The sequence below is a fragment of the Balaenoptera acutorostrata genome, chromosome 10 (genome assembly GCF_949987535.1).
Source record: "Balaenoptera acutorostrata chromosome 10, mBalAcu1.1, whole genome shotgun sequence".
Taxonomy (NCBI): domain Eukaryota; kingdom Metazoa; phylum Chordata; class Mammalia; order Artiodactyla; family Balaenopteridae; genus Balaenoptera; species Balaenoptera acutorostrata.
In genome coordinates, this window is record NC_080073.1 from 34910617 (window position 1) to 34935311 (window position 24695).

At 42.4% G+C, this 24695-nt stretch overlaps 1 protein-coding gene across 1 annotated transcript in view; it reads right to left on the reverse strand.

The window, feature by feature from the left end:
* Positions 1 to 24695, reverse strand: part of CACNA2D3 (calcium voltage-gated channel auxiliary subunit alpha2delta 3) — a 774181-nt gene that overhangs the window by 377709 nt on the left and 371777 nt on the right. The window contains exon 10 of the mRNA XM_057555140.1: positions 959 to 1048. Coding sequence (XP_057411123.1) covers positions 959 to 1048 — 90 coding nt within the window. The remainder of the gene's footprint in view (positions 1 to 958; positions 1049 to 24695) is intronic.

Here is a 24695-nt window from a genome sequence, read left to right on the forward strand (position 1 = left end):
ATACATAATCAGGTGGGCATGGCTGTGCTCCAGTAAGACATTACTTACAAAAACAAGATGCAGGCTGATTTGTCTCCTGGGCCATAGGTTGCTGACCTTTTCACTAGGATGTTAGGTCCATTAAGGCAAACCCTTTGTCTATTCTGTTCACTGGTGTATTATTACCAGTGTCTGACACTAAAAAGCATGCAATATATAGTAGTTAAATAAATGATACAGAACCTGCATTAATATAGTCATTTATTTTCCTACTGCCCTCCCAGAGTAAAAAGATCACAAAAGTTGCATGTTGTTCTAGCCTAACACAATTGCATTCAAGGGGCAGAATAACCAACCCAAGCTTCCCCAACATACTTCACAGGATGTTAACAGGTGTTACTTGAAAAAAGGATTCTTTGTTCAAAGAAGTGGGAGAAACAGCAGGTGCAGCGGGATTCTTTTTTGCAGTACTTACCGAAGCCTTGAGTGTGCACTGCATACTGTGAATCTCCAGGGGGCTGGAGGGAGGGATAGGTAGAGCTTGTAGCACTCCCTAAACACACCACTCAGAGAAGCCCTTCTCCCTCTGAACAGCACCACAGGCAGGGACTCAGTGTGACACAGTAAGAAGTGAGTCTACTCCATGAAGAAACTGAGAGTTTTTCAGGTGAAAAGAAATCTGCATTAGATGGTGCTCTAGTGTTGAGACACTGACGGCCCCAGAGTCAATGAGTGTGTCAGGTGAGTCCCCTGACCAGACTGCACCATCAACTCTGCCCAGCAGGGGGCTGGTATGGCTTCACCACGTGGGCCTGGTTCCCCAGATCACTCATATGGCCAGCCTTACCCTCCCCCATTCTATGCCTGTGGATACTGCTCAGTGACGGCCAGGGCTAACAATAATGCTGGTCCACAACTTAAAAAAAAAATTCCATCTATTCTCTTGGAGAAGAGAAAGGCAAATCAAAGAGGAGCTTACATCACTGAGAATGCTGAAGGCTTCATTCAGAGCTATATCCAGCATTCCGATTCCTTTGGCAAAAAGTTTGTCCAGATGCTCCCTGAAGTGCTGAAACAACAAAGCAAAAAAATCCATTAGCATCTGTCCTGTTATATGAAACACCAACCTTGAATGAACAAGCACATGCCAAGGCAAAACCAATGATTCTCAGACCCAAATGGTCATAATTTGGCTTCTGCCTTTCAAATTCAAAACATAAGAACTTATTCAATATAAAATTTACCTTCCATGTGTATTTTTTTAGTTTTGGTTACATTTTAGGAGAAAAGAAGTTCAGATTTTGGTGAAAAGTATGTAATTTGCTGAAAATTCCTGCTTTCCTCTCCAGTTTCATCTCCCATGACTCTCCACTCTCCCACCCTCTATTTTCCCACTCTTGATGATTTTTTAAGACTCCATGCACGCCCTCCCTCCACTGGGAACACACTCTCCATCCATTTTCTGCCCTCCCCTCCCCATCGTGATGGTCTCTCTTACCTACTTTTGGGGTGTCAGTTTGAACATCATCCCCTCTTGCCCTGGGAACCTTCCCAGAACACCCACCTGAGAGCTTGGAATGCTTCCTTGCAAGCCCAGGCTGGCACACCAGGCTCAGATCCACCATGCACTTAGCACTTCAGGTGTGTAATCGCCTGATTAGATTCTCTCCCCACTCAAGACTGTGATGTTCCTAAGACATGGCATGTCTGGTTGTCTATTGCCCCCCACATCTACCACGTTTCTGATACACAGAAGGTGCTCAATAGCCACCTCCAAAGAGCCAAAGAGTGAGGCTAAAGACTGGATCACAACATGAGAACTGTGCCTATGGAAAGGAAATCCAGGCTACAAATAGAGAGGGCTTCGAGGAACAGGCAGATGGGAAGAAGCCTCTTCAGGAGCAGCCCCAGGCCCTCCTGCTATGTCGGTTCCACAGAAGCCCAGCATCAGCTGGAAAGTAAAGGGGACAAAAAAAGTGACTGTGAAACCCAAACATTTCTGCTTCCCAACAAAGAGGCAGGAGCGGGCCCAGGCGCATGCCCAGGTACACGGGAATGTACATGATGGTCACTGGCCCAAAGCCTATGTCCACAGCAACACAGCACCTGGCATCACTTTCCAACTGACCCATTCCAAAACCGTATCTTTTCTATTGAAATGAATTATTCTCTTTCCAAAGGCATCTATACCCTTGTCTGCTGGGGAAATGGCTGGAAAAGTCACTAGGAGGGAGAGGAGCAAGAGGGCTGGGTTAGTGGTAAAGGTTTGCCAGTGACTTCCCGGCCTAGGAGTGGCTTCCTTTCTCCTACTGTGCCTGAGACCCAACGGTGCTCAAAGTGTGCCATCAGCATCCACGTGGTGACACCCACTCACAATGTGTCTGCCTGAGGACTCCAAAAGTGATCGAAGCATCATAGAGACTGATCCTAGGACATGACTGATGGTTCTAAGATGCTGTTCTGCCTGGGGTTTCTGGTCATCAGGATGGACTGCAGCTTTGCTGGCAAACTGGACAGGAAAGCTTGAGTGGGATCCTTATGGTGATCAGCTTTATTTATTTTTTAAAAAATAAATTTATTTATTTTATTTATTATTTTTGGCTGTGCTGGGTCTTTGTTGTTGCACACGGGCTTTCTCTAGTTGCGGCGAGCAGGGGCTACTGTTTGTTGTGGTGCACGGGCTTCTCATTGCAGTGGCTTCTCTTGTTGCAGAGCATGGGCTCTAGGTGCGCGGGCTTCAGTAGTTGTGGTGCGCGGGCTCTAGAGCGCAGGCTCGGTAGCTGTGGCGCACGGGCTTAGTTGCTCCACGACATGTGGGATCTTCCCGGACCAGGGCTCGAACCCGTGTCCCCTGCATTGGCAGGTGGATTCTTAACCACTGCACCACCAGGGAAGCCCTGGTGATCAGCTTTAATGACACCTAAGCCTAACATGAGTCAAGGCTGGATGTGAAGTTGGCAAATCCCCCTGGGGATACTCATACCACCCACAAGACCTCTTCCCTGGTCCAACCCTTCCAGCAACCATGCTGTCATGCTTACCAGAGCAGCCCCGGTTCTGGAAGCCTGCTCTGTGTTAGGTCCTTAACAAACACCAGTCAACTGGATCACAACAACCCTGTAAAGTTCCATCATCCCACTCTGCAGATGCTAAGACTGAGGTCCAGTACTGTGCCTAAATTCACATACCTCCAAGCTGCCTGGCCCAGGTTCTACCCAGGTTGGCTTCAGCTGCTCTAATGCCCTCCTTCTTTCCACTACACACCTGCTGCTCTTTTTTTTTGGTGGAGGGTCAGGGGGATAGCCTGCATGACAGGCACTGGCTATGAGCTTGACATACACCTGGCCAGTTTGTCTCCAGTATGGTTGCTCTTAATCCCTGCACTTGGGCTGCAGCTGAGTCTACAGGTGATTATCAAGTGGCATGCTGAGGACCAGGGACCCAGGCAAGCCACACATCCAGGAACCAAGTTTCCTGCTTCTCTGTTCTTCTTGCTCGATGCCTAAGGCCCCAGCAGGATGCCGAGCTCATGGCATGTTCTCCATGAGCACTCGGTGGACAAACCTAGGAAGCTGACTGAATCTGAGGAAGCCCATGCATCCTGCTGCAGGTGGGCAAGAGGGGATCAGAGCAAACCAGTCTGCCTTCTCCAAGAACCTCCACCCTTGGAAACCCGACTTGTGGGTGAGTGGTGACCACCAAGAGGACTTAGGCTTGGCGAGCACCACCTCAGGGTGGCCCCAACACACCCTACAGGACACAGAGCAGGATGACAGGCCCATCAGAGAGTCTGGTCTTTAACCGGCCCCAGATTCACATCCCAGTGACCGGACGCTGCCTTGACAAGTTCGTTCTATTCATTTGATGTCATTTCTGTCAACTGCATTTAATTGTGCTCAGTCACACAAGTTTACACAGTTTTTTTTAATAACACACCAATTTTTCCTTTACTCCATGTGTAGCTGCATGTCATGTGCAGAATGATGCTTCAGGCAATGGTTGCTTTATTGTTGGACATTTAGAGTAAAATGCAATAACATGTCATGGAATTCCCCTCAATTTGCTATTATAACAAGGTCAATTATGATTTTGTTTCTTCCTGGTAGAAATTGGGTTCATATATGAGACAGAAAAAATATTTCCTCAAGTTAAAGGTTTCCAAATGATGTCATCCAGATGAAAGTTTCTCTCTTTATTTCTTCCTCCCTGTCCTCTCCCTCACGACCAAACTCCCTTTCCTCCTACTCCACAACCTAAACCAACTCAACTTCATCATCCCGGTCTTCCACGCTCTGCATTTAACCCTCAGCCCAACTCTCCTCCAAAGCGGGGACAGGGGGTCTTGCCTTCCAGGGAACCATCTCCTGCAATATGACCTCCACTAAGAGCTGCTCTGTCCATTATGGTAGCCATGAGCTACGTGTAGCTATTTACATTAAATTTAATTAAAATTACCTAAAATTAAAAACTCAGTTCCTTGATCACACAAGCCACATTTCAAACGCTCAACAGCCCCATATGGTTGGTGGTCACTGCATTGGACTGTGAAGATTAAAGAATATCTCCATCATCGCATAAAGTTCTATTGGATAATACTGACCTGGAGACACAAGGGCTAGTCTGGTCCTTCCTCTTGACTAATGGTGAGTCAGAGGAAACTCTAAGGCCAGTGGCTATGTGTGATTTTGCCTGTCCAGCATCCTTTGCCTTCTTCTGATTTTCCTTCTTCCCCGCCATCCCATAATTTATATAAATTGGATGAGGCTAACATCTCTCTCTCTCCTTCCCAGATCAAGGGGTGGGCCCTTTGATCAGCCCTGTCCAGTCTGTGAATTCCATCCCAGAGGCCACAGTTGGGCTTCTACTGGAACGTGAGGAAGAAGACTCTCTCTCCATTGAGATTACTGAGAGGTCAGGGAGGCAGGCTGGTCCTCCCAGCAGCCATGAAGCCACTGCACAGGAAGAGCTCATCTGAATAAAGGTAACAGCCAAGGAGAACAGAGCCCACAGTGGAAGGGGGCGAGATAGAGTCACGACAGCATGGCTTGAGCCCCCAGATCCAGCCATGCTTAGTTTTCTCAGGTAAGCGAGTCAATAAATTTGCTTCTTTGCCTGACCAGATTTAGCTGTATTCAGGCCACTCAATCCAAAGGACCCTGATGACCAAGCCCATCACAATAACCCTGGCTGAGACAATACCTCCCCAAAGACCCCCTTGCATTACAATGATCCTTCTCATCTCATCTATGCCCCCCTCCTCCCCTTCTTAATCACTGTCATTGCATTTCCTGGTTTGCACATTGTCTGAGTGCCCATGCCAGACAAAGACAGCCACTTCCTACACAGCACACTCGTGGGGCACATGGATGGCATAGCCATGGCTTTTGCTCCCCATGGCCTGGAGTAACTTGCTGAAGATGAACTCTAATTGTGTGCACTCCAAGGGCAGTGTCTGAAAGGGAACGAAGGGGCGTGGCTGACTGCCCTGCAGCCTTCTTATCAATACAGATTTCTTTACCTATTCTCGGGTGTGGCTACTTACTGTGAGATCAAAAAATGTTTATATTTAATGCAATCATATTATACTTGTATGTTAGCAACTTACATGTTAGACCCCATGGACTCTGCAAGAATAAAACTGAACTGGGATTCAAGAGACTGAGTCCTAGTTCTGGCTAGTCCACTTACCGGCTATGACACCCCGAGGCAAGAATCTTTGGCTTTCAGGCCTCAGTTTTGCTCCCTATGAAATGGGGATGGGAAAGCTTCTGTGTATTGGGTAGAAAAGTGAGAGCATCAGTGCCTTAGAAGCAGCAAGCAGGAGCCAGGCATCTTGAATTCCAATTCCCACTCTGCCACTCACCCCCTCTACAAGCCTTAGTAAAGCTACTTCCTTCATCTATGCCTTCTTTTCCCTCTTAATGCAAGAGGTATCAAGCTGACCTCTCACTATTATTACAGGAAAAGTCATCTGAAAGAACTGCAATGACAGAAACATGTGAGACTACTTTAATTTCATATTTGCTAAAAGAAATATTTGAAAAAAAATCCTGCAAAACTTTACACCTTAAACACCTATGCCAACTTCTTGGTTTACAACTTTACAGTCTAATCCACCTTGAAAAATGACTTATTTCACTCTTTAAAAAGGGCCAGGTTTTATTAAATGGAGAGACGCGTGGTTGATTTTACTGACACCAAGGCCTCAGTGTCTTTCAGAGCAAGCTACCAAAGAACAGGAGGTTCAGAATTAGCCGAGCCAGGAAAACAGTCCTCAACAACTGTGTGCCAGAAGGTGGCCAGTTTCCATTATTTTTCTAAATTAAAATAAACAATTTATTGGGAATGGTGACAGTTCCATTTTATTATTAAACTTCAATAAAGGAGGAGGCGGCTGGCTTTTTATTTTTGCTTTAGGCACTCATGCAGCATATGCTGCTGCTCAGGAGAAGGCCTCGCTTCCAAAGCAATTAGTGCAGCTTAAAGCCTGGGGAGATGAACCAGCACGAGCGCCACGGCTGCCTATGCCGGATGCCAGCAGGCACGGCGAGGCCGCTTATCTCTGTGAAACAGTCACAACATCCAGGCCAGTGGAGGGTCCTGGCGAAACAACCCTCTCCCTCCACCAGCATTTGATTTAGTTGAATCACTACTGATAACTCTCTCTGTGATAATAGCAATCATGTTTTTTCCTATGTAATTATAATGGAATGTTTGAGTCCTCCCAATTAAAAGCAGGGGATTAATAGAAAAAGTGGCCATCGGGAGACAAAGCAATTCCCCATCCGCAGAGTCACTGAGAGCCAGTGGTCCTGGCTGGGGTTACTTGGGGGAAAGGCTAACAACCACCTATCAGTGATGCCCATCCAGGTCACTTGAGTTCAGCAGACCCAAATTTTGTGCCCATTACATCTGGACAAGGGTTGCTGCAGCCACGGGAAGGCTTTCAGAAATTGCTTCACCCAGTTCCTCCAATGGCAGCCAGCACTGGCCGGATGATAACTGTCTGCTGGGCACTGGGTATTTTTCACCCATAACCTCACTTGATCCCCCTAAACACCCCTGAAATGTACTATTAGGTTCCTATTTTACACGTAGGCAAATGGAGACTTAGAATGGTGAAATACTTGCCCAGGATGGCAGAGCAAGTAAGAGGAAGGTGGGTTTCAAAGTGCAGAGCCCCATATCTAAACCCATATGCAATCGGCCCCTTCCAATACACAGGGTGCAGCTCTCGACGTCCCTGACAAGATGCAGCATACAGAGCCCTAGGGATCTCACGCAGGGCTGGTTTCATGGGTACATGACGTTTGCAGCCACACAGCGCCCCATGCTCAAAGGGCCCATGCTTGGTTTAATGCTACGCTGTCACTATCTTGAAATTCTTAATAATTTTACTGTTGAATCTATGTTTTTTGATGAGATCCAATGGAACAAGATTGTGCATGTGAGCGAAGGAGATATGGGAAGTGTGCAGGTCCCTGTTTCTTGCTGCCTGGGTCACACCTAGCATCTGTCAGTGCCCAGGGAGTGCAGAATTCTGACAGATAGCTAGAGAGCAGGTGTTCATCAAACATGCTTGGCTTTGTTAGGTTACTTTGTATTGTGGCCACCAGGTGACAAACTAAAATTAAGGAGCTAAAGGTATGAGTGCTCTGTGGAAGCTCTCCAATCTTCAGCTGTATGAGTAACAGACATGGTGCCACTCGCCTTCTCCTAAAATAGGGATACTGCTCATGTCAATATAAAATCAGACTGAATAGAGGAGCAGTGTCCCAGTGATCATGTCTGTCTCATTCTGACGCCAAACTCCTCATGGAAATTTCCAAAAAAGCCTTCACACATTGCAGTGGTCGCATCACCAACAAGCTCCAAACCCAAACTGCAGCAGGTTGTTTGTCAGAGACCCAGAGGATCTCCATTCCTGCCTTCCAACCTGACTGATACTAGGCCACGAGATGATTTCATATAAATATGGACTCTTCATCATGATGTAATTCCTCCTGACAACAAACCCTCCTTCATCCCCAACCCTGGGATAATTCTCCCATGCTCCAGTGGAGTCTGAGAAATCCCCTGGCTTAATTTTACACCATCTTTTGGGCACATATGTCACGGACCTAGGGCATGAGTACTTAAGCTGAGGCTGATGTATGTAAAGCACCCAATAAATACTATGGTCATCAGTATTACCTTCTCTTCTGTCTTGGGTACACTCTTTCTGCTACGTCTCAAACCATCCCCTGGACCACCTATTTTCCAGAAACCCTTTTCTCTAACTCTTTAGGGACATATTGTGATTTTTTTTTTTCTGGGGAAAGCTACCCTTTGTTTCTTATCTCCTCACTACGTGTGCTCCCCCTCTACATGCTGCAGAGAGAAGCACTTGTACATATCTTGTGACACCACTACCTCAAAGTGAATTAGACTGTCATTAGATTCCGGTTGGGAAGGCAGACTGTGAGATTGTGTTTCTCAAATGTGAAAACACAATAGCCCAATAAAGCTGGTTTTAAAGAGGCAGGTCCAGATGTTTGCAATTTGGGGGAGAAAGTACAGACCTGATAGAACTGTGTCTGAGTCAGTCCCCGTTTCTCCTTAACGGTGTATATTACAAATTGAAGTGTCTGGAGGTAGCAGCTGTTTAATACTAGCGCCAAATTAGAGACAAGATGGATCTCCTGGATATGAACAATGAGTATTAATTCATACCAGGTAGTCAGTTGAGCTACAACCTCATTTCAATGGCAGAAGCACTAACTACCCCATGTTAAGATGATGATGATGAGCCCAGAATTGGATATTCTCTGCAATCTGGAAATACCTGAAGTGGAACCGGTGCCTCCACAGAAGCTTTGCACAGCAGGGCAAGGCGGGGTCCAGGAGGACTCCCTGCCGTATCAGTTCATTATCCTCCTTGTGAGGCCTCTGAGGGAGCCAACTCTGAGAACCTTCCAGAGACTGAGGAAAGCCACAGTCCAAATGCTACTTGGACAGAAGCACTCGCTTTGTGTCTCGCTTGGCAAGATGCCGTTGTGTGTGTGTAAACAGGCAGGCCTCACTCTTCACACCTTTCTGACATTTCTGAAGGTCCAAGTTCATAAACTTTATAAAAACCTTGATTTGATTCAAGTTTGCTTCTTGGAGGAAGGAGGCTTTCATCAACTGTAGTATACGAGACCAGACAGAAGTCACAGCTTTAGTTCATTCCAAACACAATGCCAAGCTCTGGAAACTTCAGCTATGAAGAGATGTATATTTATAGTTGGCATCTCCATGAGAGAAAGGACTTCATTTGTCTTGCTCACATTATGGCCCCAACACCCTTACGGTGCCTAGCTAGCCCAAGGCAGACACTCAAATACTTGTTGAATCAATGGACAAACTAAAATATACAAAAAGCCTTATATGAATGCAAAAGTTAAATATGATTGGACCCAAGTTCAATTCTATGAATTTATTATAGGGAATTAATCAAGCAAATACGCAAATATTTATATACAGATGCTCATTACAGCATTATTTATAAAAGCAAAAAAAAGGAAAGCAAACTATATTTTCAACAATAAGGAGGTTGAAATGCTCTGTAGCCATCTAAAATATTGTAGAAGAATATTTCAGGGACTACAAGGGTTATCACAACTTGCTATTAATTTTAAAAGACATGGGCTTCCCTGGTGGCGCAGTGGTTGAGAATCTGCCTGCTAATGCAGGGGACACGGGTTTGCGCCCTGGTCTGGGAAGATCCCACATGCCGCGGAACAACTAGGCCCGTGAGCCACAACTACTGAGCCTGCGCGTCTGGAGCCGGTGCTCCGCAACGAGAGAGGCCACAATTGTGAGAGGCCCGCGCACCGCGTTGAAGAGTGGCCCCCGCTTGCCGCAACTACAGAAAGCCCTAGCACAGAAACGAAGACCCAACATAGCAATCAATCAATCAATCAGTAAATAAATCTTTAAAAAAAAAAAAAGACATTTAAAGAAGTTACAATCCACCTTTTTTTAAAGCACATATATCTGATATCACGGCCTTCAGGATAAACACAACGGCATTATAGTGGGTTCTTTTGGTAAGATTACACGTGACCTTTAAAATTTTCTTCCTTTTGCCTATCAATATTCTTTATTATTTTGTATAATAAGAAACGTTAAAAATGAAAGCATCATTACACAGACAAAGCCTCAATGCTGTAGATGAGCTCCCTCTTCCTAGCATGTCCACATTTGTGGAAGAATTCCAAATTTTGGAATGAGCCTTGAAGCCACCTTTCAATTTGCAGAAATACCAGGTTGCTCCATACGACAGACAGACATGCTATCAAGTGCCCATTGGGTGCTTGACTCTTGACCTGGAGCAGTAGGGACAGTGGAAGAGATGGTCCCTGCCTTCAAGGGAACCAGAAAAACCCACACAATGACACCTCAGAGGGGCAGGCCCTTGAAAGAAAGGAAGAGAGTGGATAGATGAGGCAGAGAGAGCCTGGCAGATAGGAGGAATTCTTGGAAGATAAAAGAACTGAAAACAGTTGGGTGAAATAAGCAGTCTTGGAGCCTCGTTTCGGAGGAGGCCAGGGACAGCCTCTCTTCCTCTTCGGTGGAGCCACCTACCTACATTCTCCGGGCTGGGCGGATGGCAGGGCCAGTGCTGTCTCCTAGCCCAGCTCCCTAATTGATTCTGCCTGTGCTACAAATGCAACCGACTCGCTAATTAAGGCAGAGCTGATTGAAGCTTGTCCTCATCTGTGGTTATTTCTTCTTTCCACACGTTTGTTGATAGTGACACCGAACAGAGGGGGACCACCCACAAAAACCTTCAACTTCAGACAATGGAAATGTCTAAACAACAGCAGGCACTGCACTGCTTCAACTCCAGTTTGAAATCTCAGATTATGCGGCTGGTGTTTTTTAAAAGATCCCAATGGAAGCTCCTTCTGGGGTGGTAGTAAAGAAGAGATATACCTCCTCTAGTCGTCAGATAAACTTTCACATCACCACAAGTGAAGTAGAAACAAATTTAACACTGGTTCAAAAAAAAAAAGACAGAACCCTAAAACTCAGTCTACCTACCTCAAAACTTTGTACAGTAATTCAGAACTCTTTTCTTCTTATTATTATGTAGATGTTCTTTTGAAGCCATCTTATAAACAGGTAAAAAAAGAGGAAATATTTATTCTCAGAGCTAATATATGAGACCAATTCAAGGGTTGGCTTCGCACAGGAACCCATGTTTAGAAGGGCCCAGGTTTAATGATCTGCGGCCACCACCTTGCAATTCTTAATTTTTGGACAAGCGGCCCCTCATTTTCATTTCCCACTAGGCCCTGCAAATTATTTAGCCAGTCCTGATGTCAGCTTGGCTTGGGGCAGACGTAGGGACAGGAACTTGGCATTGTATTAGAAGACTGTCTCCATTCACAGACTTTTGTCTCTACATAAATGTCTACTCCTGTTCATCAATGCCTGGTTTTATTTCCCAGTGTCCTAAAAGGCTAAAACAAGAACACAGCATTTTATCCTTAACTGGGAACTGTACACAGAGTCCTTCACAGCTATTAGTTTGATAAGCCAGCTATTAAAATTAGCTGGTGTCAAATATCAGGAAAAATGAAGAGTTTTAGAAGGCATCTCCTAACCATAAAAATATTTAATATTTTAACTCCAAAAATAACTCATACATTTAAGTCAGGCTCCCAAGGCTTGGAATGGAAACAGTAATGAGAGATCAGAAGGTACATGCTCATGAAGCTTCCACATCCACAAAAATCCAAGGAGAATTGCTAATTTCTGTGGGGTGACTGGAGCAAAAGTTTTGGGGTGTACTAGATCCCAATGATGTCTAATAGTAGGTTCATGGACGGACCACAACAGAAGTACCTGGAAACTTGTTAAAAAATATTCTGGGGCTCCAGGCTGACAGATTCTAATACAGTAGATCTCCAACGGGCTTAGGAATCTACACATTGTTTAATATTGTTCTTGGGATTCTTAGGCCCAGCTGCCAAGTTTTAATCATTCACCACCTGATGACCAGAATGGGAGTTTAGAAATTATTTAAGTCAAAATGCTTTTAGCCAAATGTGACCAGTCTCATCCAACGTGATATGTCCATGATGAAAACGTGAGTGAGTGGTCTTGGTCAGCTACTCTGGATCACACAAATCCAAGTGTAAGACATTGGGTACATGATCTGGGCATCATCAAAAAATATAGATAGATAGATAGATAGATAAACATTTGATTATCACAAAATTGAGTGAAGAAACCTCTGGGCAACGAGGTCCAGTGCAGCATCCTGGGAGCAGAATGATAGGGAGGGCTCCAGACATTGGGTCAGAGCTGCACTCAGTGAACTGCCCCTTCTAAGACCTGCAGCTTCCATGCATGGCTCATTAGATGTACACACGATGAAGCCACGGTGTGGGAGGCTCATACAGCTGGCAAGGAAGGAAAGCCAAAAACAAGTACAGCAGGAGGCTCCGTTTATGAGGCAGCTCCCTCAGTGCCTCACAGCATACCCCATTATCTTGGGTACTCGGCAGTCTGTAGTTCCCAAAACCAAACCAGTCCTTGAGAAAAAGCCAGGAATGCAACTTTCTAACTACCCTAGTGGAATGATCATGAGATATCAGTTTCAACCAAGGCACACCGATTTGTGCTAGATGCTCTCCTCCAAGACCCAGCTAGCTGCTAAATGAGGTCAATCCAGCTCAACCCAGCAAGAGTTTGAGGCAAATACCCTAGAAAGCTGCTAGACATAAAGCAAGTCTTTTAAGTATTACAGATAGAAGAACATCTTCTCTCTCTAAAGATAAGAAGAGGCAGCTACACAAGCGAAAACACCTTCTGCTTTGTGCACTGAACGCGTTTAATGGAGAGGAGACTGATCTTCAATTAGCAACAGGGCACAAACAATGTGTAAACGGAGCAAGGCTGCAGGAGCTTCCTTCTGTTAGTTTTTCGGTCTTCTACCCAAGTGTGCCATTGTACCTCACTCCCCCAGGGAGGGGACAGGCTGTATCAGACACTGCTTGAGAATGCAGAACTGGCAAGGTTCAGGTCAGACAACAGCTCCTTCCTGAGAAATGCCTTCCGTGCCAACCCTTGATTCTAAAGTGTTTCACGCAGCTAACTGGCCACAAACTCGAGGGTTGTGCACACTCTGTGCCAGCTGGCTTACACCACCAGGGCCTTGGCAGGCAGAGCAGAGGGTCTGGGCCTGGCATCTGGATGATCCTCCCCAGGCTCAGTGATGCAGCTGAGGCAGAGACCCTGGCAGCTCCCTACTGTCCCCAGGCTCTGCCCCTGTGGCCAGTGTGCTAATTAATCCTCAGATGGTCTGGCATCCAGGCCCAGACCTAAGGAACGAGCACAGAGTGAAGTCACGTGGCATTAAAACCTTCAGGGGGTTTCTCATAGCTCATTTTAACCATGTTTGGCAAAAGTAACAGGTTTAATCCCTCAGAAATAATTGAAGTTAGAGGGCAGACCTAAGGGCTGCTTTCCCACACTGCTGTGGTAATCTGCATATGAAAGTCCATTGTTCTGATGACCAGGTTGTTTTTGGTTTTTTTCTTATTAATTAGTTACTTTATTTGCTTTTAGGCTCCTGTACAGTTAATTTATACATTTAATAGTGATTAATTGAATCAGCTGTACAACCTATTGGGCGCATACAGGCTAATGTGTTACACCTGAGGTCGCCTCCCAATTAACAGGGACTGGCTGTAACACCGAAGAGAAATGCTGAACTATCAGACCATTTTTTAACCTACAAAAATAGCAATTTAATAAGGCTGCTCCTAATAGTTTTTTATTCTGATCAAGTCGCCCTAGATTCATTTCATCCAATATAAAATATATGAGATTGCAGGGTGTGACTTCCTCTCCCAGAGTTAGTGATGATCCAATGAAAGGAGAGAGAAGACGAGGTTTTGGAAAGTAAGAAGTCGCAACCGAGGTGTGAGGGAGGCATGACTGGGTTCCCATTACCCTGACATTCACAGTGTTCTAAAAGGTTACAGCAGAATAGCTAAGGTGGCTGCACCTGCCACTCAACAAGGCAGGATTTTACAGTGTGCTGCAGGACCTCTTGCCATTTCTACTTTCTTTTCTATCTTCCCATCAGTGACACCTGCCATAAAAATAACTTGGGTTTTGGGACTTCCCTGGTGGTGCAGTGGTTAAGAATCTGCCTGCCAATGCAGGGGACACAGGTTCGAGCCCTGGTCTGGGAAGATCCCACGTGCCACGGAGCAACTAAGCCCGTGAGCCACAACTACTGAGCCTGCACTCTAGAGCCCATGAGCCACAACTACTGAGCCCATGTGCCACAACTACTGAAGCCTGCATGCCGAGAGCCCGTGCTCCACAACAAGAGAAGCCACCGCAATGAGAAGCCTGCACACAGCAATGAAGAGTAGCCCCCACTCGCCACAACTAGAGAAAGCCTGCACGCAGAAACGAAGACACATGCAACCATAAATAAATAAATTTAAAAAAAAAAAACTTGGGTTTTAGTGTAAGACAGGGGTTTCTTGGACATTAGATGCTGGTCAAAAACCTAGACTACAGTCACGGACAGTATTATTTTTATAAGTGCCTGAAGTGGTCTCTAGGGTAGCCCAGATGCTCTGGGTCAGTCACATTTTACTCACAGATTGTTATATTTACTGATGGCCCAGGACATGTGTGCATCCAAGTGCTGAACTGTTTCTGTGCCACACTGCAAGGTACAATTCCCATGATTGTTAACTAAATATTTGTGAAATCATGGACAGCACATTCTAGCTTAATGGTTTGAGTGTTTCCATTAAAAATGTCAAAAGGTGGATAGCTTGGTGGTATATATGCACATGAGAACTTCATGCAGAAGGGCTGGTCTCTCTAGGAGAGATGCTCTGGGAAGTGGCTTGTTCTGAGAACTGCAGTTTATCCTTCAAATTCTCTATCTTTCTACATGTTAACATTTGGGGCAGAAAAACTTCTTAAGATATCATTAATTATCATTATTACTTAAGTGAATAATCAATTACTCAAATTTGTTAAGATGCTGGCCCTGCAAAACACCCTAATGCCATTCTCCCGTTAAACTTTCCCAGAGTCCTATGTGATGGTACAGGAAGGAAGGGGACAGTGGATGCTCACCTGTGGATGGGAAGGAAAAGGCAGCTTACAGAGGTGAGGTGACACACACACTGCTCCACAGCTGGTCACCTTGGCCAAACTCACAGCCATGTTAATTTGGTTCTTAACCGTTAGGCATTTCCACCTCTAATATTACTCTTCTCTCTCCAAAACAGAGACTATTGATCTGAAATTAAATTCACCCAATAACTCAAAATTGTCATGCTGAACAGTAACTCTGGTGGATATAGATATATTACTGTAACTTTTATCAAAATCCTTGATGTTGCTTATGTACTCCCAGCTCTTTTATCTAACCCGGTTTTGGTCTTTCCCCCCCCCCCCCAAATTAGACTATCAGCTCCCATTTTTCAACTGTCAGTTTGCCTACCTCTAGCTTTTTCTTTTACTCTCAAGACCTAAGACTTCATGTTAAACTATAGCAGGATGAGAAAATGAATATTCCTTTCTCCATTAATTCACCTATTTAGTCAGTAATATCTGAGCGCTTTTGATGGGCAAGGTCTCCTAAGAGAGGCAGCAGTGATAAAACACAGAGTATGAGTGTCCACAGAGAGCTCTTTCAGGTTGTGGGTGAGAGACAGACAAATGAACAAGTAAATAAAAACAAAGGAACATCTGTCACAAGGGCTCACATGAGTCAGAGCAGGGTAACATGGAGCAGGGGTCAGGGAAGGTGACCTCTGGGCTGAGATCTAACCAAAAAGGAAAACTTCTACTTCTTTCAGGAGGAGGAGTTATGCTGAGGCCCTTAGGAGGTGGGAGTGGGCATGGCGTACAGCGGAATGACAAAGAAATGAACTCCATGCCCAGAGTGGATGAAGAAAGAGCGTAGAGTGGTCGGCAGGCATTGCCCTCACTGAAAAGAAGGTTAGGTTTCATTCTAGGTGGAATAGGAAACCTTGGGAGGGCTTTGATCAGGAGACTGACTTGATCCGATGTGCTCCTTCCTTCCTCCATTCAGTGCTCTTTATGCACAGCCTGGCCCTATGCTGGATGCAGTAGAAACAGTGGTGAATACAAAATCAACCAGGAGGCCCTGGCTAGTGGGAAGGGCAGAGAGAAACCAGATCGCCATGTGGCATCATGGGGAAACCACAGAGGGCACTGTTATTCTATCTGAGCTCAGAGGATGAAAAAGTTAATTGGGCAAAAGAGATGTGGGAGAATAGGAAGGAAAAAAGTTGTATGTTCCAAACAGGGAAAACAGAACACATGTAAGGTTTCAAGAGGGTGCACAATGACTTCTAGGCTATAGGAATTTTAATATGGCTGGAATAGGAAAGAAAGAGGGAAGGAAGGAGGGAGAGAGAGAAAGATGATGGAAGGCAGGGCTGGGGGGAAATGTCATAATAGCAGAAGAGGAGAATGGATAGGCAAACAGGAGGCATATGATGGAAGACTTAATGAGGAGCGGCCCAATAATTCAACATTCCAAGATAAGTTCTAGAGATCTGCTGTACAACGTCATGCTTTTAGTTCACGTAACTATAGAGCATCGTCACTCTTTTGTGGTAATATACGTAAACCCACCTTATTCTTGTTTAGAGCTCATTGTGTTATTTTGGATCTAGAAAAATTTATTTACATTTAAGTTATTCCAAATTTTTCTTTGTATTTTTAAATGTACTGTGACATTTTTTAAAGCAATGCAATTCTTACTACCTTTTATTAATTCTGAATTGAATAAAAATGGGTTAGTGTTTGTTCTCTGTGCAATTTTGTCTCCCTTGGTGTTTGGGCAGGCAACATTCACCAATGTGCAGAGGGCTACTTTCTGCTTACAGTTCATAACATAGCCCTCACTCCCGAAACACTGGCTAATCTGTACAATGTATACCCATCTGTACACTGGATGCCCATAAAGCCATGGGAAGTGGGAAGTGTTAGAATCCAGGATGACTCTTTTGACAAAGTTCAGGCTGGAAGAAACAATACTGGGGAAAATCCAGCAACTCTGATGTGTATTTTTGTTAATTCATGGAAGTTCAGTGTCTCCTGATCCCGTGCGAAAAGATCAAAACTGTGGAGGAAGATGAGAGTGACATGGGTTTCTAAGACTGGTTGATTTTGCAGCAAATACAAATGAATCTTGAACAGAGCCATGAAATTCAGTGATTTCAGAACATCTTCATTATAAAACCAGAGAAAAACCATATCACTAATCTTCCTCCCTTCCCCAAGAGAGACCACAGGAGGTTCATTTTAAGGTCTGATGAACGGTTCAGGAGGTCTGAAGTAGATTAGGACGAGAGTTTACTCATTTGAATTCTATATTTAAACTCCAGGCTCAACCAATTTGTCATGGTTACTCTTTCTTTAAAGAAAGAATATTTCCGTTATTTGGTACAAAAAGCAGCAAAGCAAAATTCTCTCTAGACAGTAAACAATACTTTGAAAGACAAAAACAAAAACTTAATAGAATCTCAAGATCACTTGTTCAGGGATGATGTATCATGGGCCATGTCAAGCAAAATCACAGGAAATCTGTGAAACAGGACTATTTAGTCTGTCCAAGGCCAGTGTTTTTGCCCTAACATTTTCTTTTATTTCAAGACATCAAGATTCTCTCACTCCTCTTTCAAATTTTTAAGATGAATTTTTATCAAACTGTTTTAATTAAAATTATCCAGTTTTGATTTTTCAGGAGGTCACCTAAATATTGGGAAACCAGAGTTAACTGTCATTGGACTGAAGGTACATGACATAATAATCCTAGATGTCACCTTCTAGAAGCCCTTTCATACCCTTTCATTAACTGCAAGTAGCATTACAGTGGCCACCAGGGAAATCGTCATAAGATGAAAAGGTAAGAAAGTCATGATATTTGGCTGTTATAAGAACTTGTCAGGATATATATGGATATTTTGAGTGAAGAATGAAACATCCCAAAGGATTTGGCATATTTTAGTCAGAATTATTTAACTCACAGGATGGAAGGCTGGCATCAACGTGCAGGCACACTGCCCGTTGTACACAGGTTTATACAGAAGGTCATAATCCCCATTCCTATTTCACAAAGAACATGAGAAAATGGCTTCAAAGCTGCCATTCAAGGGATTTGGACTGAACTAGACAGAGTAGTGAGGAATATCAACCCTGGAATCAGATAATTTCACTCACAATCGAGTTCAGGTTATCCTGATTATATTAAAATGTAATGCATTTCATGCTTTTGTTTTCAGTGTTTTGTGGGTCTTCTACTGAAATGAAAAAAAAAATTTTTTTCAACCAGAATCCTCTCCCAGGTGGCTTATCTATTCATTCATTCATTCATTCGTGGTTCTACTGAGCATCAACCTCATAGGTACTGACCTAGTTGCCCAGTCTTTTCCTTCTGGAAAACCAAGCAGGTCTGTCCAACACAGGCCTGCCTCCTTGCCACAGCTGTAGACACTGGGACCAGGCTGCTGGCTGGGCTGCTCCAGCCACTGGAGATGCAGTTATGGATCCAGAATGTGCACCTAACCTTGCAGAATCAGAGTCCATAAGAAGACACATAGGGGAGGCACTGGAGGGAGCGGGGATGACTCCTGACACCATGTTCAAGGCCCTGGGTGCAGACTTTTCCGCCCCAGGACTTTGCAGTTAGGTGAGGTGATGTAAATTGTCATTTTGCTTTTTATGAATTTGCTAGTCTGTGTCACATCCACAATGCAAGTCCTTAATGTATGTGGCCTAACATCTATTTGATGATAGAAATGGAAATTGGTTGAAATTAGCCAAAAGAGCTCATCTTTGCTTAAAATATCCCAAGATTCCAATGAAAAATAAATGCTTTGTCTTCTGAGATTTGAGGTAAGAACACTGAAATCCCCTGCCATTAGAAACTGAGCTACAATCAGCACCTTTTTTTAAGACAACTAAAGCAACCTAACACACATTGTTCAACTGCTTGCACTAATTTGATAAAGCCCCTTTTTAAGCTCAACTTGTATACTTCATAATATTTTTAATTAAACCCTTTATTTTGAGGTAAGTATAGATCCACATGCAATTGTCAGAAATAACACAGAGAAATGCCTTATACCTTTTACCTAGTATTCTTCCACTGACATGATGCAAAACTACAGGATATAGTGATATATATATATATATATATACACTATCTATATAGTATATAGTGATAGAATATCACAATCAGGGTATTGACACTGATAAAGTCAAGATACATAACAATCCCATCACAACAAGGTTCCCTCATGCTGCCCTTTTATAACCACTGACCTCTCCCCACTCCCAACCCAAACCCCTGGCAACCACTAATTTGTTCTCTGCTTCCATAATTTTGTCATTTCAAGAATGTTATAAGAATGGAATCATGCAGTATATATTATTTTGGGATTGGCTTTTTCCACTCAGGATAATTCCCCAAATATTCAAAGATTTGTCCAAGTTATTGTGGGTACGAATAGTTTTCTTTTTTTTAAATTGCTAAGTAGTATTTCATGATATGGATATATCATAGCTTGTTAACTATTCACCTACTGAAGGATATCCGGGTTGTTTCCAGTTTTTAGCTTCTACAAATAAAGCTGCTATGAACATCTGTGTACAGGTTTTTGTGTGAACACAAGTTTTCATCTATCTGAGATAAACGCCCAAGAGTGCAACTGCTGGGTCACATCGTAATTGCATGTTTAGTTTTATAAGAAACAGCCAAATGTTTCCCAAAGTGGTTGTATCATTTTATGTTCCTTTCAGCAGTGTATGGTATGAGTGATCCAGTTTTTCCACATCCTAGCCAGCATTTGGTGTTTTTTATTATTTATTCGTTTATTTTATTCTAGCCATTCCAATAGGTGTGTAGTGATATCTCATTGGGGTTTCAATTTCCCTAGCTAATGATGTTGAATATCTTTTCATGAACTCACTTGTCACCTGTATATCCTCTTCAACAAAATGTCTCTTCATGTCTTTTGCCCATTTTCTAATTATGCTTGGACTCTTGAGTTGGCATTATTTATGTATTCTTTATATACTTGTACTCTATCTATACGTGGTTTACATATAGTTAGTATATTCATATAGATTGCTAGTTCCAAACTATATCTTGGGAGAAGGTATCTGCAAACCACACATTTTTTCATCCTTTCAGCAGGGTCTTTCACATAGAAAAGGGTTTTTTTCTAATTTCAGTGAGATCTATTTTATCAAATTTTCCTTTTATGGATTGAGCTTTTGGTGTCAAGCCTAAGAACTCTTTGTCTAGCCCTAGATTTTCTGAAGACTTTCTCTTTTTTTTTCAAAGGGTGTCATAGCTGTACATTTTACATTTAAGTTTTTGATCCATTTGAGTTAAATTCTGTTTAAGTTTCAGTATTTCAGCCAAGGTTAAATTTTTGTTTGTTTGTTTCCTCTTCCTTATGGATGTTCAATTGCTTTGGCACTATTTGTTGAAAAGGATATTGTCCTCCATTGAATTGTCTTTGCACTCTTATAAAAAATCAGTTGAGCATATTTGTGTGAGAATATTTCCGTGTTCTTTCTTCTATTCCATTGATCTATACGTCTACTCCTCCATCAATACCACACTGTCTTCATTACTGTAACTATGTAATAGGCCTTAACGTTGGGTAAATTGATTCCTCCTACTTCCTTCTTTTTCAAGATTGTTTAATATTCTAGGCCCTGTGCCTTTCTATGTAAACTTTAGAATACTCTTGTCTATGTCTATAAAAACCTTGCTGTAATTGACAGGAATTGCATTAAATCACAAAACATTTATTAAGTTCGCCATCTTATATGGGCCCAGGTTGTAGCATCCCAAAGCAATTACAATAGTAACATCAAAGATGACTGATCACAGATCACCATAACAAATATAGTAATAATGGAAAAGTATGAAATATTGTGAGAATTACCAAAATGTGACACAGAGGCATGAAGTGAGCCCATGCTGTTGAGGAAATGGTGGCAATAGAATTTCTTGATGCAGGGTTGCTACAAACCTTCAGTTTGTGAAAAATACAATATTATTGCAAAGTGCAATAAACTGAAGCAAAATAAAATGAGGTATGCTTGTAATTAATTCCTGCTCTTTATTATTTCCTTCCTTCTGTTTGCTTTGGGTTTATTTTGCTCTCCTTTTTCTAGTTTCTTTTGTTAGGAAGTTAGATTATTAATTTGAGGCTTTCCTCTTTAATATAAGAATTTAGTGTTATAAATTTCCCTCTGGATGCTGTAATAGCTTTGTCCCACATATTTTGATACACTGTCTTTTCATTTTCATTCACTTTTATATTTTTAAAATTTCCTTTAAGACTTCCTCTTTAACCCATGAATTATTTAGTAGTATATTGTTTAATTTCGAAATGTTTAGAGATTCTTCTGATGTCTTTATGTTAATGATTTCTAATTTGATTCCATTATAATTATAAAAAATACTCTATCATTTTAACTCTTTCAAAGTTGTTAAGGTTTGTGTTATGACCCAGGATCTGTTTTATCTTGGCTAATGTTCCATGGGTACTTGAAAAGAATGTATATTCTGCTGTTGTTGGGTAAAGCCTTCTATGAATGGTATCTGTATCTTACTGGTTGATGGTGTTGTTCAGTACCTCCATATCCCTGCCGATTTTCAGTTTAATAGTCTAGCAATTCTTGACTGTGAAGTGTACAAGTCCCCAACTATAACTGTAAGTTCTTCTATTTCTACTCTCAACTCTTTTAATTTTTGCTTCATGTGTTTTGAAGATCTGTAGTTTGGTCCAAACATATTTAGAATTGTTATTTCTTCCTGGTGGATTGACCATTTTATCATTATGTACTGTCCCTCTTTGTCTCTAGTATCTTTCTTTGCTCTGAAGATGACTTTACCTCATATTAATATAGTCACTTCTATTTTTTAATGTTTGCATAGTATATCTTTTCCCATACTTTTACTTTCAACATAACTATGTCACTGTATTAGAAGCAAATTTCTTGTAGTAAGCATATGGTTGGGTCATTTTTTTAAAATCTACTTGGCCAATCTCTATCTTTCAATTGGTGTGCCTAGATCATTTATGTTTAAGATAATTAGTGATATGTTAGGGATTAGGTCTGCCACTTTATCTCTTTTTCCTGTTCATTTCCTGTTTCTCATTTCTATTTCTCTTTTCTTACATTTCTGTGAGTTACTTTTTAAGTATTCCTCTTTTTATTGTTTTCTTAATGGTTGCTCTAGGTACTATAATATAAATATGTAATTTATCACAGTCTATTGGTATTAGCATTTATCACTTACAGTGAAATGAGGAAATCTTACTTCTAATTAGGTCCCTTTACCTTCCACACTTCCATATATAATTGTCTTAAGAATTTCCTCAACAAACATTGGGCACCATCAGATGATGCTATAATTTTTGTTTCAACTATCAAATATGATTTAAGAATCTCCTGAGGTGTGGAGAAAAGGGAACCTTCTTACACTGCTGGTGGGAATGTAAACTGGTGCAGCCACTATGTAAAATAGTATGGAGGTTCCTCAAAAAACTAAAAGTAGAGTTGCCATATGATCCAGCAGTCCCACTCCTGGACATATCCCAGACAAAACTATAATTTGAAAAGATACATGTACCCCTATGTTCATAGCAGCACTATTTACAATAGCCAAGACATGGAAACAACCTAAATGTCCATTGACAGATGAATGGATAAAGAAGATGTGGTATACCTCTTGCACTGTCAGTGGGAATGTAAACTGATATAGCCACTATGGAGAACAGCATGGAGGTTCCTTAAAAAAACTAAAAATAGAATTACCATATGACCCAGCAATCCCACTACTGGACATATACCCAGAGAGAACCATAATTCAAAAAGACACATGCACCACAATGTTCATTGCAGCACTATTTACAATAGCCAGGTCATGGAAGCAACCTAAATGCCCATCGACAGATAAATGGATAAAGAAGATGTGGTACATATATACAATGGAATATTACCCAGCCATAAAAAGGAATGAAATTGGGTCACTTGCAGAGACGTGGATAGACCTAGAGTCTGTCACACAGAATGAAGTAAGTCAGAAAGAGAAGAACAAATATCATATATTAACACATATATGTGGAATCTAGAAAAATGGTACAGATGAACTGGTTTGCAAGGCAGAAATAGAGACACAGATGTAGAGAACAAACATATGGATACCAAACGGGGAAAGCAGGGGGTGGTGGTGGTGGTGGTGGTATGAATTGGGAGATTGGGATTGACATATATACACTAATATGTATAAAATAGATAACTAATAAGAAACTGCTGTATTAAAAAATAGCATAAAATAAAATTCAAAACAAAAAGATGTGGTATATATGTGGTACACACACACACACACACACACACACACACACACACAGTGGAATATTACTCAGCCATTAAAAAGAATGAAATAATGGCATTTGCAGCAACATGGATGGACCTAGAGATTATCATAATAAGTGAAGTAAGTCAGAAAGAGAAAGACAAATAGCATATGGTACCACTTATATGTGAAATCTAAAATACGACACAAATGAACTTATCTATGAAACAAAAACAGGCTCACAGACATAGAGAACACACTTGTGGTTACCAAAGGGGGGAGGTATGGGAGAGGGAAGGATGGGGAATTTGGGATTAGTAGATGCAAACTATGATATATAGGACGGATAAACAGCAAGGTCCTACTGTACAGCACAAGGAACTATAATTTAATATCCTGTGATAAACCATAGTGGAAAAGAGTATGAAAAAGAAAAAGAAAATGAAAAAGAATATATTGATATGTATAAATGAGTCGCTTTGCTGTACAGCAGAAATTAACACAACGTTGTAAATCAGCTATACTTCAATAAAATTTTTAAAAAATCTCCTGAGAATTAAGATACTATATCATACTTACTTCTATATTTAACCATTTCTATATTCTTTCCTTTTTTTAAAAAAATTTTTTATTTATTTATTTTTAGCTGTGTTGGGTCTTCTTTTCTGTGCGAGGGCTTTCTCTAGTTGTGGCAAGTGGGGGCCACTCTTCATTGCGGTGCACGGGCCTTTCACTATCGCGGCCTCTCTTGTTGCGGAGCACGGGCTCCAGACGCGCAGGCTCAGCAGCTGTGGCTCACGGGCCTAGTTGCTCCGCGGCATGTGGGATCTTCCCAGCCCAGGGCTCGAACCCGTGTGCCCTGCATTGGCAGGCAGATTCTCAACCACTGCGCCACCAGGGAAGCCCTCCTTTTTTTTTTTAATTTTTTTTTTAAATTTATTTGGCTGCACCGGGTCTTAGTTGCAGCACATGGGATATTCGTTGCCATGTGCGGGCTCTTAGTTGCGGCATGCACACGCCGTATCTAGTTCCCTGACCAGGGATAGAACCCGGGCCCCCGGCACTGGGAGGGTGGAGTCTTAACCGCTGGACCACCAGGGAAGTCCCTATATTCTTTCCTTTCTGAAGTTTCAAGCCTTTTTCTGTTATTTCCCTTCTGTTTGGAGAAATTCTCTAACCATTCTTTAAGGGTAGGTTTGCTGGCAACAAATTCTCATAGTTTTCCTTCTGAGCATGTCTTTATTTCTCCTTCATTCATGAAGAGTATTTTCACTGAATATAGAAT